The sequence below is a fragment of the Anabrus simplex genome, chromosome 14 (assembly GCF_040414725.1).
Source record: "Anabrus simplex isolate iqAnaSimp1 chromosome 14, ASM4041472v1, whole genome shotgun sequence".
Lineage (NCBI taxonomy): Eukaryota > Metazoa > Arthropoda > Insecta > Orthoptera > Tettigoniidae > Anabrus > Anabrus simplex.
This window is the reverse complement of record NC_090278.1, coordinates 78,361,233-78,375,445: the sequence shown is the minus strand read 5'-3', so window position 1 is coordinate 78,375,445 and position 14,213 is coordinate 78,361,233. Positions and strand designations below refer to the sequence as shown.

At 37.8% G+C, this 14,213-nt stretch overlaps 1 protein-coding gene across 1 annotated transcript in view; it reads right to left on the bottom strand.

The window, feature by feature from the left end:
* Positions 1–425: 425 nt before the first annotated feature.
* The window catches only part of LOC137502990 (zinc finger protein 302-like), a 34,049-nt gene continuing 20,261 nt past the window's right edge, over positions 426–14,213 (bottom strand). Inside the window, exons 5-6 of the mRNA XM_068230296.1 lie at positions 9,746–9,804; positions 426–921 (exon numbers count right to left, since the gene is read on the bottom strand). Coding sequence (XP_068086397.1) covers positions 426–921; positions 9,746–9,804 — 555 coding nt within the window. The remainder of the gene's footprint in view (positions 922–9,745; positions 9,805–14,213) is intronic.

The following is a 14,213-nucleotide window of genomic DNA, read 5'->3' as shown; positions in this document are numbered from 1 at the left end:
GAATACTATCCTAGTTCAGTATTATCATACAAAACTAGTGCACCTCTGACTTTATTTTGAAAGCCATGGTCTGGGAGAGGTTTAGTTAAGAGTTTCTAGTCGTTATGCTGCATACCTGTATGTATAAGAGGGTTAAATTAGCCATACCCAACACAGGATTTTATCATAGACCTAGAATAACATCCATTACAAAGTGAGAGGTGTCCATTAAGACAGGCTTTACTGTGAATAAATCACTTCTTGCATAATAACTTGCTTATTATTCTTAGGCTTTTGAAGACAAAGGATTACACTGCACAGGGCGATAGTTGCATTTCTTTTATCAATCACACCAGTGGTACAGAAATGCAGCCACTGACAGATTCAGTTGAAGAGTGCTGACTTAGCAAGACTATGGTACATCAACAAGCGCAAATTTCCGACGGTTAAGACTTTTCTCCACTGTGTGATAGCACCCTGTGAATCTTCATACCTCGTTCCACGAATTTCTTGCCACACACTGGGCATGGTTTTTTTTCATCTTCAGCATGAATGCTCATATGCCTGTACATGGAACTCCTGCATGCGAATCGACTTCCACAAACTGTGCACGAAAATAATTTAATGAGAGAGTGACTTGCCATGTGTTCTTTCAATCCTATTTTCCGACTGAATGATTTATTGCACACTTTACACGAGAAGCGAATTGTGATTCTGTGCTCTTTTAAATGTCTAATTAGGTGATCCCATAGGAAGAATGTCTGGTTACAATGCAAGCAAGAATATGGCTTCACCTGAGAGTGAATTAATTTGTGTTTCTCCATAGTCTCACACTGTTTGAATGTTATTTTGCATTCTGCACAAGAGTAAGGTTCGCTTCTGAAGTTTTCCTTGCAATCTACAGGTAAGTTGGCACTGGCATTTAATGGAGGGAGACTCATCCTGAAACAATGACACACCTTATATATATTATACATTATATACATATATTATACATTATATACACCATACTTGTACAGACACAAGTTAATTTGAACCTAAAGGGATCAGACATTAAAAAATGAACCAACCACAAATTAGTATTAAACAATATCACACACCAAACTATCTCAAATTCAAACCGATCCCTTTCTTATCAGTTATTCTTCGAATTGTAATGACAGTACAATATTCTGAAAATATAACACATTTTCTTTCAGCCCGTTTTAAGCCGGTAGGTATATATGACCCATAGTACTTGATTATAATTCTCTCCTATAATGCCATTTTTCCACATGAATGATCCTTCAGTAATACAAAAGACACATTCTGGAATGGATGTAATTATTTACAAGAAATGCTGTATAAAACCTGTCTTGAGGGTACTGGAAGATAGAGTTTTGAAATTTAGTTAGAAAAAATTCTAGCATATCACTTTTATTATGCTTTTGAATAGTGACAAATAATTGAAAAAGGTATGTCTCAGTGCTATGGATGTGATATTTAACATGTAGTTATGTCTGTAAATGTCAAATTGAATGCTGGGATCGAAAATGACCAATGCTGTAACTACCACATTTCTCAAGTATTTGCAATAAATTACCCTTAAGTATATGGATAGTAATAAAAAAACAATGTAATTTGTAAATATTTCTAACCTTGGCATAAAGGGGATAAGCAAAGATATATGGAAGAATTTATAAAGAGTTCTGAACGTATGCTGCTGTAATCATGAAATGATCAGCTGTCATCAACTCTACCTGAAGTTCTTTGTTTACATATAACGAGATGATATTCTCGGAATCTGGACCTCAGCAAGTTAAATAAATATTCAAGGCAGCCAAGAGTGTGAACCTTCCCTTTGTTACACAATGGCTGCAATTCTGTTTTCAGCACCAGTATGATTCTACACTATATTTCTCTTCCAGTTAGACAGCACTTCATTATCATTTAACCCCTTCAGTGTTGGGTTCTGACAGACCTCCTGTGCCAGAAAGATGAGGTTTTTTGGAGGAAATTATTTATTTTTAGAAAGCAAGGAATGAGTAACAATTAAGGGAACAGATTCATATATTATTCAAGGTTAATAAAAAATAACTTTACATTCTATTTACACTTAATTTAGTAGACCTGTGACATGGTTTCATAAAATATTGGTGTTTTGAGAATACTGTCCTGTGACCAATACATTTTTATTTCAGGCTTGTCTATTATTCCTACCAACAACACTAACACAATAAACTGCTGAATTTCATAAGAGTTTGTTTCTTTCCAAAACTGTGCCCTTGTATGTGGAGATTTATTTACAAGTTTTTCAATGCACTTTAAACATACGAATTCGTTTCGGTCACTATCAAATTTACAACTTCATCCATTAGAAACAGTTTGAAACAGTTGATCGCACTCACCTTTGGTAACAATCCAACAATAACACCAGCATTTCCCGTAAATGGAATTATATCAGGTTTCATACTATCCCCAGGCTTACACTTTTTCCACATGTTCAACACCTCTTACCATTACCTTAGCTTCTGATGTAATATCTTCTTCACTTTCACTAGAAATACTAAGAAGGTCATCATTCGAAGAATCATTAACACTATTATCAGAAATACTAATTTCACTTAGAGATTAATCTCCGATATAGTTTCGTTATTTCATCTTCAAACATCTCTTCCGTTTCGCGCTCATCACTTCTGTTTACCTCATCAGCTGGCCAGACATTGTATATGTAAAGTAGAGAAGATAAGGCATAGTCCAGACCAGAGATTCCATGAATACAGCTGGAAACCCTCTTCCATCAGTTGAGAATGATGGAAAACATTTTCCAAAGAGATTACAGTACCCAAAAAATAACTGGGCGATAGTGAAATGAACACTGCAGCTAAACAAGAATTTCTCGGGCAGTGACGTTATGGGAAAGCGGTAACTACCCGCAAGTTTCTCGGGTGTGCCACTGAAGAGGGTAACACTTTTCTTTAATATGAGAATTCTAATATAGTATTTTTGCTCTGAACTGAACAATATAATATTCAAATTAAACAGGAGTTACGTATCTTAGAAGTGAAGCTTCCACGGTGTGAAGAATTATTTAATTTATTTTCCGGGTTGAACCGTGTTGTACTTGTACGCATATCACGTACAGTTTGCCGACGTTTCGAATACATTGCTGTATTCTTTGTCAAGGTGACTGAAATACCCCTACTCGATCCGAGGTAATCAGTCTCCCAGGCAGAAATTACACTACTAGAGTGGCCTTGATCTTGGCCTTTTATATCCTAGCCTATCTGGCTGACGTAAAGCCCTGGCTGTCTCGCGAGGCTTCTGGAAAGTTTATGTCACAGCCAGCAGGGCTTTACGTCAGCCAGATAGGCTAGGATATAAAAGGCCAAGATCAAGGCCACTCTAGTAGTGTAATTTCTGCCTGGGAGACTGATTACCTTGGATCGAGTAGGGGTATTTCAGTCGCCTTGACAAAGAATACTGCAATGTATTCGAAACGTCGGCAAACTGTACGTGATATGCGTACAAGTACAACACGGTTCAACCCGGAAAATAAATTAAATAAACAGGAGTTTTTAACATTGTGTTGTAAGGGAATGTAAAAAAAATTGCAAGATAAATATGAATTATTAACAAATTCTAATTAAAAGCTTTCAAATTATGCAAGCTCTGCTGTATTATAAATAAAAGAAACGTAGGTGGAAGACAATTAACCACTGTCTTTTTCTAACGAGGAAGATGGATGCTTCTATAGAATTAGCCCAATGATATCTAAAATGAGCTTAAGTTACATACACAGACCTGTAATAAACATCTATCAAGATGTAGAGTGTTATAGACATTGCAGGAATATATTCAGTACTGTAACATATTAATCATTGCAAATTGGGACAATTAGAAAAGATAATAAAATAAACTTTCACAAAATTATGTACTCTAATATGGACCATTATGTCAGCAAGCAAATAAATAAATAAATAAATAAGGACAAGTTATTGGGATATGGGAATGCATGAGAAAAAGGAATGTGCCAGAAAGACTGGTGGGGAAAATTCAGATGCTGTATGAGAATTGTACCAGCTATGCGCAATTGGGTGATGGACATTCATCCTGGTTCCATACCAAAAGTGGAGTCCAGCAAGGCAGTGCATTATCCCCATTATTGTTTATCACCATCATGGATGACATAATGAAGAACATCAAGAAAACCTCTGGTGAACTAAATGCAATGGCTTTTGCTGATGATGTTATGATCTGGGGAGAAACTGAGGAACAAGTACAATCGAGACTCAATGAATGGAATGTTAAGTTCCAGGAGTTCAATCTCAGGATAAGTGAACTCAAAACAGTAGTGATGGCAATAAACAGAGAGGGACGACCAGCGAACATCATGTTAGAAAACCATCCACTAGAATGTGGAAAGCTTTACATACCTCGGCAGAGTAATATCTCAAGATACATAAGCCACAAAGGAGGTGGCAAGTACAGTGTGAAAGAGCTCATACTTTTACCTCCAAGTACGAACATTCCTCTGGGATCCCAAAGTGCCAATAAAATCAAAGCTGGTGATGTTCAATCAGTACTTCATACCAATCTTAACCTATGGTATCAAAACCTGCATCCTCACTAAGAAAGACTCATCAAGGTTGCAGGCATCTCAGATGAAGTTGCCTAGGTCCACAATTCAAAAAACCAAACTGGACAAGTTAAGGAATTATGAGGATAGGAAGGAAGCTGGGATTGGTACGTCATTGTTAGATCGGGTCAACATGTCCAGACTGAGGTGGTTTGGGCATGTAATGAGGATGTAGCCAAAAAAGAGAGCACATGTTAAAATGGAGGGCCATCTGGCAGGAAAACGGATGGTGGGAAGACCAAGAACCCACTGGATGGACATCATAAAGACGGTCATTGCAGATCGGGGAAGGACACTGGTGGACGTCATCAACAAAAGAACGTATCTCAATGAAGACGTAATGGAAGAGGCTTGCCAACAGTACCCAGGAAACTGGAACTGTAAAATGATGATGATGATGATGATGATGATGATGATGATGATGATGATGATGATGTTCTTAGCAGTAGAAATACAATTGAATACAAATTACACTAGGTACATTTTCATCCAACTTCTGGGACATCTTAAGCCTTCATAAGGAAGTTACAAGTTTTGAAAACATCCTCAGGTAAAACTAAAAGAATGAGTTTTAAAAAACATATAATAAACTTATAGTGTCACACGGCCAATCCATCGGCCATGCGAGCTGCTGCTAAAAATGCCGGGGGCCGATCTGTCTGTTTGCCTGTATCTTTGATTCCTGCTAGACGATGGCAGCAGAAATAATACAGTTGGAAAGATTGTGCAGTTTTTACTCTCTGGAAATATCAATAATATGTGATATTGATGTCAGTGAGGCTTCATAAAAGCTTTCTTACGATGCAATGTTAGTTTTACGTGTGGTAGCCCTGCACTCTGCACTTCGTGTCAGATGCTTATTATCTCGTTTGTTTACTATTTTTATTTACTTCCAATAGTGTAAGGATGGGTAAGTATATGAAAGATGATTAAAATATGCCATGTTTTAACATTAAGTGATTCATTAGAGAATAATTTATCAACTGACAAGTGTTCAAAGAAAAGAAGAGGTTATTGTGTATTTAACCTGCTCAAGCATAATTTTGTAAAAATTCGTAATTCTCAAACAGTAGGCCTACTGGAAATTCTAAGTTCTCAAGGAGGGAATTGTATATTTTTCCACTAATAGAGCAGGTCAAAGAACAGATCAGATGTAAGGCTTTTCAGGCGTTTGCTCTATTAATCAGCTTTTCGTCTTAGGTCTGACACTAGACTCATCGGAGTGGGATGTGTCAGACCCTATCCACTGATGCTGGGGTGACAAAAAAGCTGGTTAATAGAGCAAACACCTGAAAAGCCTTACATCTGATCTGTTTTTTTTTTAGTAGGCCTACTGTCAAGAATTGCATAAAACATTACATTTTCATACAAAATTAGCTGAATATTCTCACAAAGGTGTCATACCCTTAATAAAAATACATTATAAATGTAAAAATGAGGTCAAATTTTGAAATTTAATTTTTCCAAAAAATAATTAAAAAATCATATACTTCTCCATTGCAATTACAGTCACACTCATTCTCTATTCACCTGTGTGTAATAGAAAAAAGAACAGTGTTTTACCTCCATAAAATGTAAGTAGGATAACATTTTCCTTAGTGTGTGCATTTTCATTAAAATAGTCTTTGCATTCTTAGCGCAACTACTACATTTCAGCCTGACATCAAAAGGGTTAAAGAATATTATTGTCTTTTTGTTCTTTCAATGTTGTTGGGGGTCTGATATATGTGTTTTTTAGGGGTCCTTGAAAATACTACCTTGATGTAAAATAACTTTGAAACATAATACCGTTGAAGGTAGCTAAAAAGTGCAGGGCACTATAAATACAGTTGTATGTCTGTTGTCCTATCATTGATGAATATGTAAAAATGAAGCATACATTTAAGTAAAGCTGTGTATGAACTTGAAGATTATAATCTCTAAAAATGGTGGTACCAGGCAAGTTAGACATGCAGTTACAAGCGTGTAACTGTGAATAGTGAGTTTGAACCCCACCTACAGCAGCCCAGAAGATGGTTTTCCATGTTTTCCCATTTTCACACCAGGCAAATGCTGGGGCTGTACCTTAAGACCATGGCCACTTTCTTCCCCACTCCTTGCCCTTTCCTATCCCACCATTGTCATAAGACCTATCTGTGTCAGTACGACATAAAACAAGTTGTAAAAAAAAATGATGGTTAACGTATTCATTGACACTAGTGATATTTCCACAAAAGTTACCCGATTATTTAAAATTGATGTCCAGATTTTAGGGATATAAACTAGTGGATTTCTGGCATAAAATAACTCAAAAAATAAGTCTTGGGGTACTTTTCAAAGATAAATTACAAAAATAGAACTCTATATCTCAGTTCCTATTTACCCTAAAGGACCTTTCTTTCTGTACACTGCTCTGCAATATATACTCAGTGTTGTGTAGCAGAATAGTTTTTGTGGTTTTGATAGGGGTAAAGTTATTAATGTTCTTCTATAAATTAAATTATTCTGCTACACAACATAGCTGCATTATTTATCTTCATTTTTAAACAGAGCTAAATACTTGTTTCTAAGTGGACATTTCATCTGTGCACGTAATGACAAAAATTGAAAAAAAGACATGTGAGGTAAAGTACTTAAATTTCAGGTATACAGTTAGAATAACATATTACTTTTCTGTCCCTAAAAACCTCCTGCTGCATCAGTGGTGCCTTATTCTTGGGATGGTAGGTCAATCTTGTGCTTACTCCTGGCCCATTAGCCTCTCAGACTTTTTGCAGCAGAGTATACTGCTTCAAAACCAGATTGAGGTGCTCCTCATGTGTAGCACCTAAGCAGAATATTGTCTACTTGACAGGAATGTTTCCAGCCTTCTTCAGAATGTTCAGTTCACTGGGATTCTGTGTTTCTCCAATGTAAACATTTAGCCAAGAGTACAACCTAGTTAATTCTGTCATCTGCTGTCCATCAGGAAGACTAACTTCGAAATACAAGAAATCTTAATCCATTCAAACACATTGCATGCTTTGAATGAAAAAGTATTGAAATACCAAACGATATATGTCAACCTCTCAAAGAGACAGTTGCAGAAAAAAGTGCATAGTGATCCATTTAAATGAATATAAATAAGCTAAACAACAACTATATATTTCTGGAAACTAGAGAAAACACACTTTAATAGGGGCCAATAATACATATGAAAATTTTCTTGAAAATAACTGTACTGGAGAGTCGATGAATACCTTAAGAAGAGACAGTCTAGAAAGAAAATTGTGTAAGAATTTCAAAAACAAAGCTAGTTGTAATGGAATAATAAGTGCTCACTTCCCTGCAAATCCCGGTGAATGGTGTGTGTTTGAACAAGGTTGCATAGAGAATGACAACAACTAAACTCCTGCAGCGAGCAGCTGCTGTTGGGAAGGTAGTGTGGAGAGGGGCTATCGACCCCTTGAATGCTGCTGCCACAATTGAGTGGAGATCAGTACTTAGTCCAAATCTTTTCAAGAACTCCACGAGCAGCCTGGGAATGGACCCTCAATCATCGATCATGAGGCCCAGTGATGCTTATGGACTCAAGCTTGTATGTCTTTGCGGCCACAAGGAGCCACACTGTTTTTGCTAAGGCGGTGTCCATGTGACTGTCCTTCTGTCTGTCCGTCCTCACTCCTGCACATCTTGTCCAAGAAGGGCCAGGAATTTTCCAACAAATATGCAAATCATTGTTACATTGAGGGGAATTGTGCCACCAAGTTTGAGGGGGATATTTTGAATATCTACTCGGAGGTACTGTACGTCTGTCCATTTTCACTGTGTGCAGCTAAAATGTAAACTAAAAGCAAATAGTGTGTTACATTTAAGCTCAAGCACCTGGGATGTTGGCAACTGTAATTATCTGATTTTTATTTATCACTCTTTCCCTTACACACTGGGGCTACTATCGCAAGTCTCCATTCATTTGGTATAGCTCCTTCATGCAAACAGTAATAAAATATGTAGCCTACTTCACATATGGTATTATATCCCAAACCATATCCACAGGAATCTTATGAATTCTAGCATGCTGTTTAGTGTTCAACTCATGTAACTTTTTGTAAATATCTTTGTTATCACATTGACGATGGACCCCGAACGGAGGCTCCTACCCGATGTAGACCGGATAGTTCAAGCCTCCATGAAAGAAATTATACTGCTGCACTCAAACTACTGTAATCTTGAAATATATTCAAGATATCAACCTCAAACTTGGAACATGTACTCACTAGGTTTCTTTGTACTCTGTACACTTTGATACTTTTCAAAGCAATACCATTTGTGGCTCCATTTATTAATCTTTCTAAGCACAGTGTAGTATGAATGCTGTGCTTGTGCCATTTGTGTACTCGCTGTTTTCAAGTATGCAAGGATTTTCCTTCGTTACTCCCCATTTAGTGTTCGCCGTTAATCATTAGAAATACCTAAGTCACTGTCACTCGGTACCTAATTAATCACAATTATAGGTAGCCGTCAGCAACTGAATATACCGCACCATGTTGACATCTGCACTGGAGCTCCAGGAAATAGTACTACATATCTGACATTTTGTTAAATACACAAAGGTTTAAAGAAAGAAAGATGCAGCGATAATTTATATTCCATGACTACTCTGTTTGGAACTTATAATCTTGCCTACAATTTCATCAATAATCTAGGAAACACAAGGTGCATAAAAGTGAGAATTCTCGTAGCCCGGCCCCTACTGTCGGCTGTCATCTACTATCAGCTTAGAAACTACAAGAATTCTCAGGGCTCATCACCCATGTGGCACATCAGATAATGAATCTGCATATAAATATAATTTGTCGTCACATAGGGCACACTGTACAATGATTCTCGGAGTGTAAGAACACCCATGTATGTATACATAGTTTCCATGGCTACAAAGACCGTACAATTAGAAAAACACATTGACACTAAAATCTACGATCCTTCTACTCCATGACATCATTGAAAGTAATTAAAATTATAGCAAACAAATAACACAACAAGCTACAAACTATGCCCGTGAATAAAAACAGAGATTTCCGGGGTCGGTTGTCAATGTATTATCATAGATAAATTTTAGTACTTACTTAGTCTCCTCTACCTTGACATTTTACCATAATGCAACAAATTATTTTTAAGATTATTACTTACTCATTTTTAGGAGATGCGGATACATCATCAAACTCATCCTTGATTCCTCTACTGGCATCCTGAGAAGAAAAACAATACCCCTCATAATGACATATCATTGTCAATTTAAGAACTTTTTTAAATTCTGGGGTGGAAATGAAAAGGAAATTTTACTACTTCCTGTCCATGTTTTCCCCTCACAAGATCTGGCTATGTATCACTTCTTTTAGGAATAGTACATTTTGTTTTACAAGTTGCTTTACGTCGCACCGACACAGATAGGTCTTATGGTGATGATGGGACAGGAAGGCCTAGGAGTGGGAAGGAAATGGCCGTGGCCTTAATTAAGGTACAGCCCCAGCATTTGCCTGGTGTGAAAATCGGAAACCACTGAAAACCAAATAGTACTTCTAGTCTGTGAGTTATACAGTCTCAATCTGGGAAGTTGAGACCGAGACTGTAATTTTAATGAGAATTAGAGTTGATAAGAGATACAGTACTTTGTCTGCAGGTGGTACAGTACTGAACCTTGACTGTGATTCTGCACTATTCCACCAGATGGCAGTGTCTGCACTGTGGTGATATTGTTGTCTGGGTAGTGACAGAGCGTGGATGTGAAAATGGGGCAGTGAGTGAGAATAAAGTTCGTCCTGAAGTTCAGGCTGGTTTACACAACCACACTAGGTTTTGTAACTAATTTCACGATACTCTCATCATGATAGTAATAAGATGGAAGCTTGGTTAGAGAGAAACACAAGTAAATGCTGTAGTTTTATGATATCTTCTGCTAATACACAGTTTTCAAACTATTTAACCCTTAACTGACTAGGTCCGATTTTCTAGACCGTCAGAGAACCGTAATATTTCAATATTCATAATATTAACTTACTTTCCATAGCTAATGTGGACTCGTTCAGCCTTGTAATCACTTAGCTCGGTAATTCAAAATAACAACCAGTCGAGAGGCAAAAATCGCCAAGTTTATTGCAAGATATAACTTATTATAGAGCTGTGTATGTCTCTTAGTACAGAGCTGGGTGTAAGTGTAATATGGAGGGCTACGGGGATGTTGGAAACTGTTATGTTTGGTGAGAGTAATTTTGATAAAATAGTATAAGAGCAGTCAGATGATGTTTCAGGAAGTGAATCTGGAGAAGGGGACATTTATTTGGCCTCAGATCATGGTAGTGCTTTGGATCAAGATGTGCAAGAGGAGAAAATTCTGAACATAACAGTGATGATGATGATAATGATGATTCATGCAATTCATCAATATACTGGTGATACCTTCCGAACTGTGTTATGGTAAAAACAAGTTCAAATGGAGTTTCTATCCCTGCATTAGCTACTCCAGAATGAGTACAGTAAACATGCGTATTGCAAGGAGGAAATCTCATAACATGCAAGCAAAGTGCTCGCTTTTCAAGAAAGCGATGTGCATTTCAAACTAGCCTTTGGGAAAGAGCAACACTGGAAACCTGGAAATTTATACAGCAGTCATTATCACAAGGGTTTCACTGGTCCAGATATTTTGTGAATGGTACAAAGTATGCTGATTAAGGTTGCAAATTTCTGCGACTGTCTTTCCTAACTTCACAAAGAACTTTATGCTCAAACACTGAATGAATATTTGTTTTTACTCTCATGTTCTATCACCTTCAGGTACATATACAGTACTTATTTATTGAGAAACTCAGCATCTTTCCTAACATTCGGGACAGTCAAAAGGACAAAGTTTAACTACATGAAAAAGTAACAAAATTATAATTTGAAAATATAATATCAAACATCTGATAAATAACAACAACAACAACAAAATCAGACTAATATTACAATATACAGAGCAGTAGAAAACAACGTAAACTGGGTGTATGTGTATTAGAGAGTTGGTGGTCATACTAATGAATAATTTGAAAACATTCATTCGATATCTTGCGCTGTTGCTATTTCATTAGCTTCTGAAGTTACCAAATCAGATCGCTTCATGGGCAAAACCAGATGAGCTTTGCAAGGCGATGATACTAAATCTGCGTGAGACTTAAGACCAGCTTGAAAGCCATGCAAAGAAATTACTATCAAACACAAACACACCGCGGGTTTCAGCCGGTATCACAGAGGCGCACTTGCTGTGGCACGATCCTGTCGGCTCAGACGTCCACGTTTCAGTCCATGTTTCCTTCGATTGGTGCTCTCAAGCCACGTGCAGATTTAGCATCATCGATTTGACTTTGCCCACAAAGCGATCTGATTGACTAAATTCAGAAACTAATAAGGTGACAACAGCACGAGATATCAAATTATCCTTTTCAAATTATGAATCGATATGATGAAGCCTCTAATGCTCATATACCTGGTGCATGTTGTTTCCAACCACTCAGTAGAATCTACAGCATTAAAACATTTGGAAACATAAAAAATTAAAGATCCCTTATGACACACATTTTTAATTAAACAATTCTCGTCTAATCCTCAGTTCCTGAGTGTAGTTGCCTCTGTGGATCAGTGGTAGAGTGTCATCCTCCGGATCCCAAGATAATGGGTTCAAACCCCACAGAGGTAGTCGTATTTCTGAAGGGCGGAAGAAAGTCCATTCGACACTCCATGTCGTACAATGTCGCCATGTAAAAGATCTCTGGGGACACAATTGGTATTCACCCGACAAAATTAATTAAATCTCAGCCATAGACGCCCAAGAGAATTTCGGTTTATTCGGTCTGCCGTCTAGTGGGCCTAGAATAAAACGGAACGTTAAAATTGACAAGCAGACAGCCAGATGGCGTCAAATCGAAATGTCTGCACACGGTAGGTGAATCCATATGATTATTATTATTATTAAGCCTGAATGTGAGCATCAATTTCATTACACCAAGGTTTAACCCTCAGCATACGACTGTAGGGCATTTCACGACATTCTAGTAATAATAAATAATGTTATTGGTTTTACGTCCCAATAACTACTTTTGATGGTTTTTAGACATGCCAACGTGCCGGAATTTTGCCCCACAGGAGTTCTTTTAAGTGCTAGTAAATCTACCAACACGAGGCTGATGTATTTGAGCACCTCCAAACACCATCAGTCAGAGCCAGGATCGAACTTGCCAGGTTGGCAAGTACTACTTCGTCAGATATAGCCAGATTTTTGGATGAAATTGACAGCAGTGTTGATGAATATCTGTTATGGACAGTAAGTTTGATATTTCTCAGAGTGATTGTGACAGCTTTAGCAAAGTGGAAAAAGACAAACAGTGTATTTTTTCAACAACTGCACCAACAAACCTGGACTTCATCCTGGAATTTGCTTCGAGAAGTACCACACAGAGAAGAAATATTGTATGAAAGGTGCAAACTGTATGTTTAATTACATGTTTATTGCTTATAGGGTGTACCTTGATTGTTAAATTAATTCATACTGTAGTAAATAAGACTCTGTATCTTCATTTTGCATTAATTGTAAATATAAGGGGCAATCAAATGAAAACCAAACACTCACTACGTGACCCTGGAGTGATATTATTCAAAAGTAATTACCAAAAGCATTAATACAAGATCAATTCCAGTTTTGTAGAAAGAGGTAAGTTGCAGATGGATCCACAATCACTCCCACTCTTGCATTTCCACGTCCGAATGATCACATGTCCACGAATGTCTTTTATCAAGCCACCAAAAATGTGAAAATCACAAAGTGAAAGATCCAGGCTGTATGGAGGATGTTGAAGTGTTTCCCAACCAAATCGCTGAAGCGCAGCCTTCACCAGATTGGAAGTATTGGGGGGGGAGGGGTTGCAAGCATTATCATGCAACAAGATGACTCTGTCCGACAGCATTTCAGGTCATTTTGACTTATGGCACATCGCAGTTTCTGTAGAATGTCTTCATAGTGCTGCACATTGATTATGGTTCCGCGCTCGAGGAAGTCAGCATGCAGAGGGCCCCTGCAGTCAAAGAAGGTCATCATGATTTTACTAGAATTTCTGTGAACAGCTTTGGATTTATTTGGCAGGGAGAATTGCGATGTTTCCATTGTTGGCTTTGCTGTTTGCTCTCAGGCACCACGTTCCGTCCCCTGTAATGATACAGGATAGAAACACATACATCCTCTTCCTTGTGGTACTGGTGCATGTGACTCAGACATGTCGCTATTCTGTCAATCTTTTGTCCCTCCCTCAGTTTATGTGGAACCCAGTGCACACAAATTTTGCAGGCATGCAAGTGATCTTTGATAATGGCATGCAAGGAGGGAGTCATGGTTAATGTCGACCTGAACACAAATTTCTTCCTCCGTGATTAGTCGTTTTTTTCGGATAAGGCCATCAATCCACCCTAGTGCTTGATAGGCTTGATGGGCCTGTTCTTGGTGTGCATAGTCTTGCAGTGATGTGCGCCCTTCTTGGAATCTCCTGTGCCACTTGGTCACATTCATCATGGACATGCAGTGTTTGATATACACAGCATCCTCGGCCACCGAACCACACTTCTCTGCTAGCCTCTA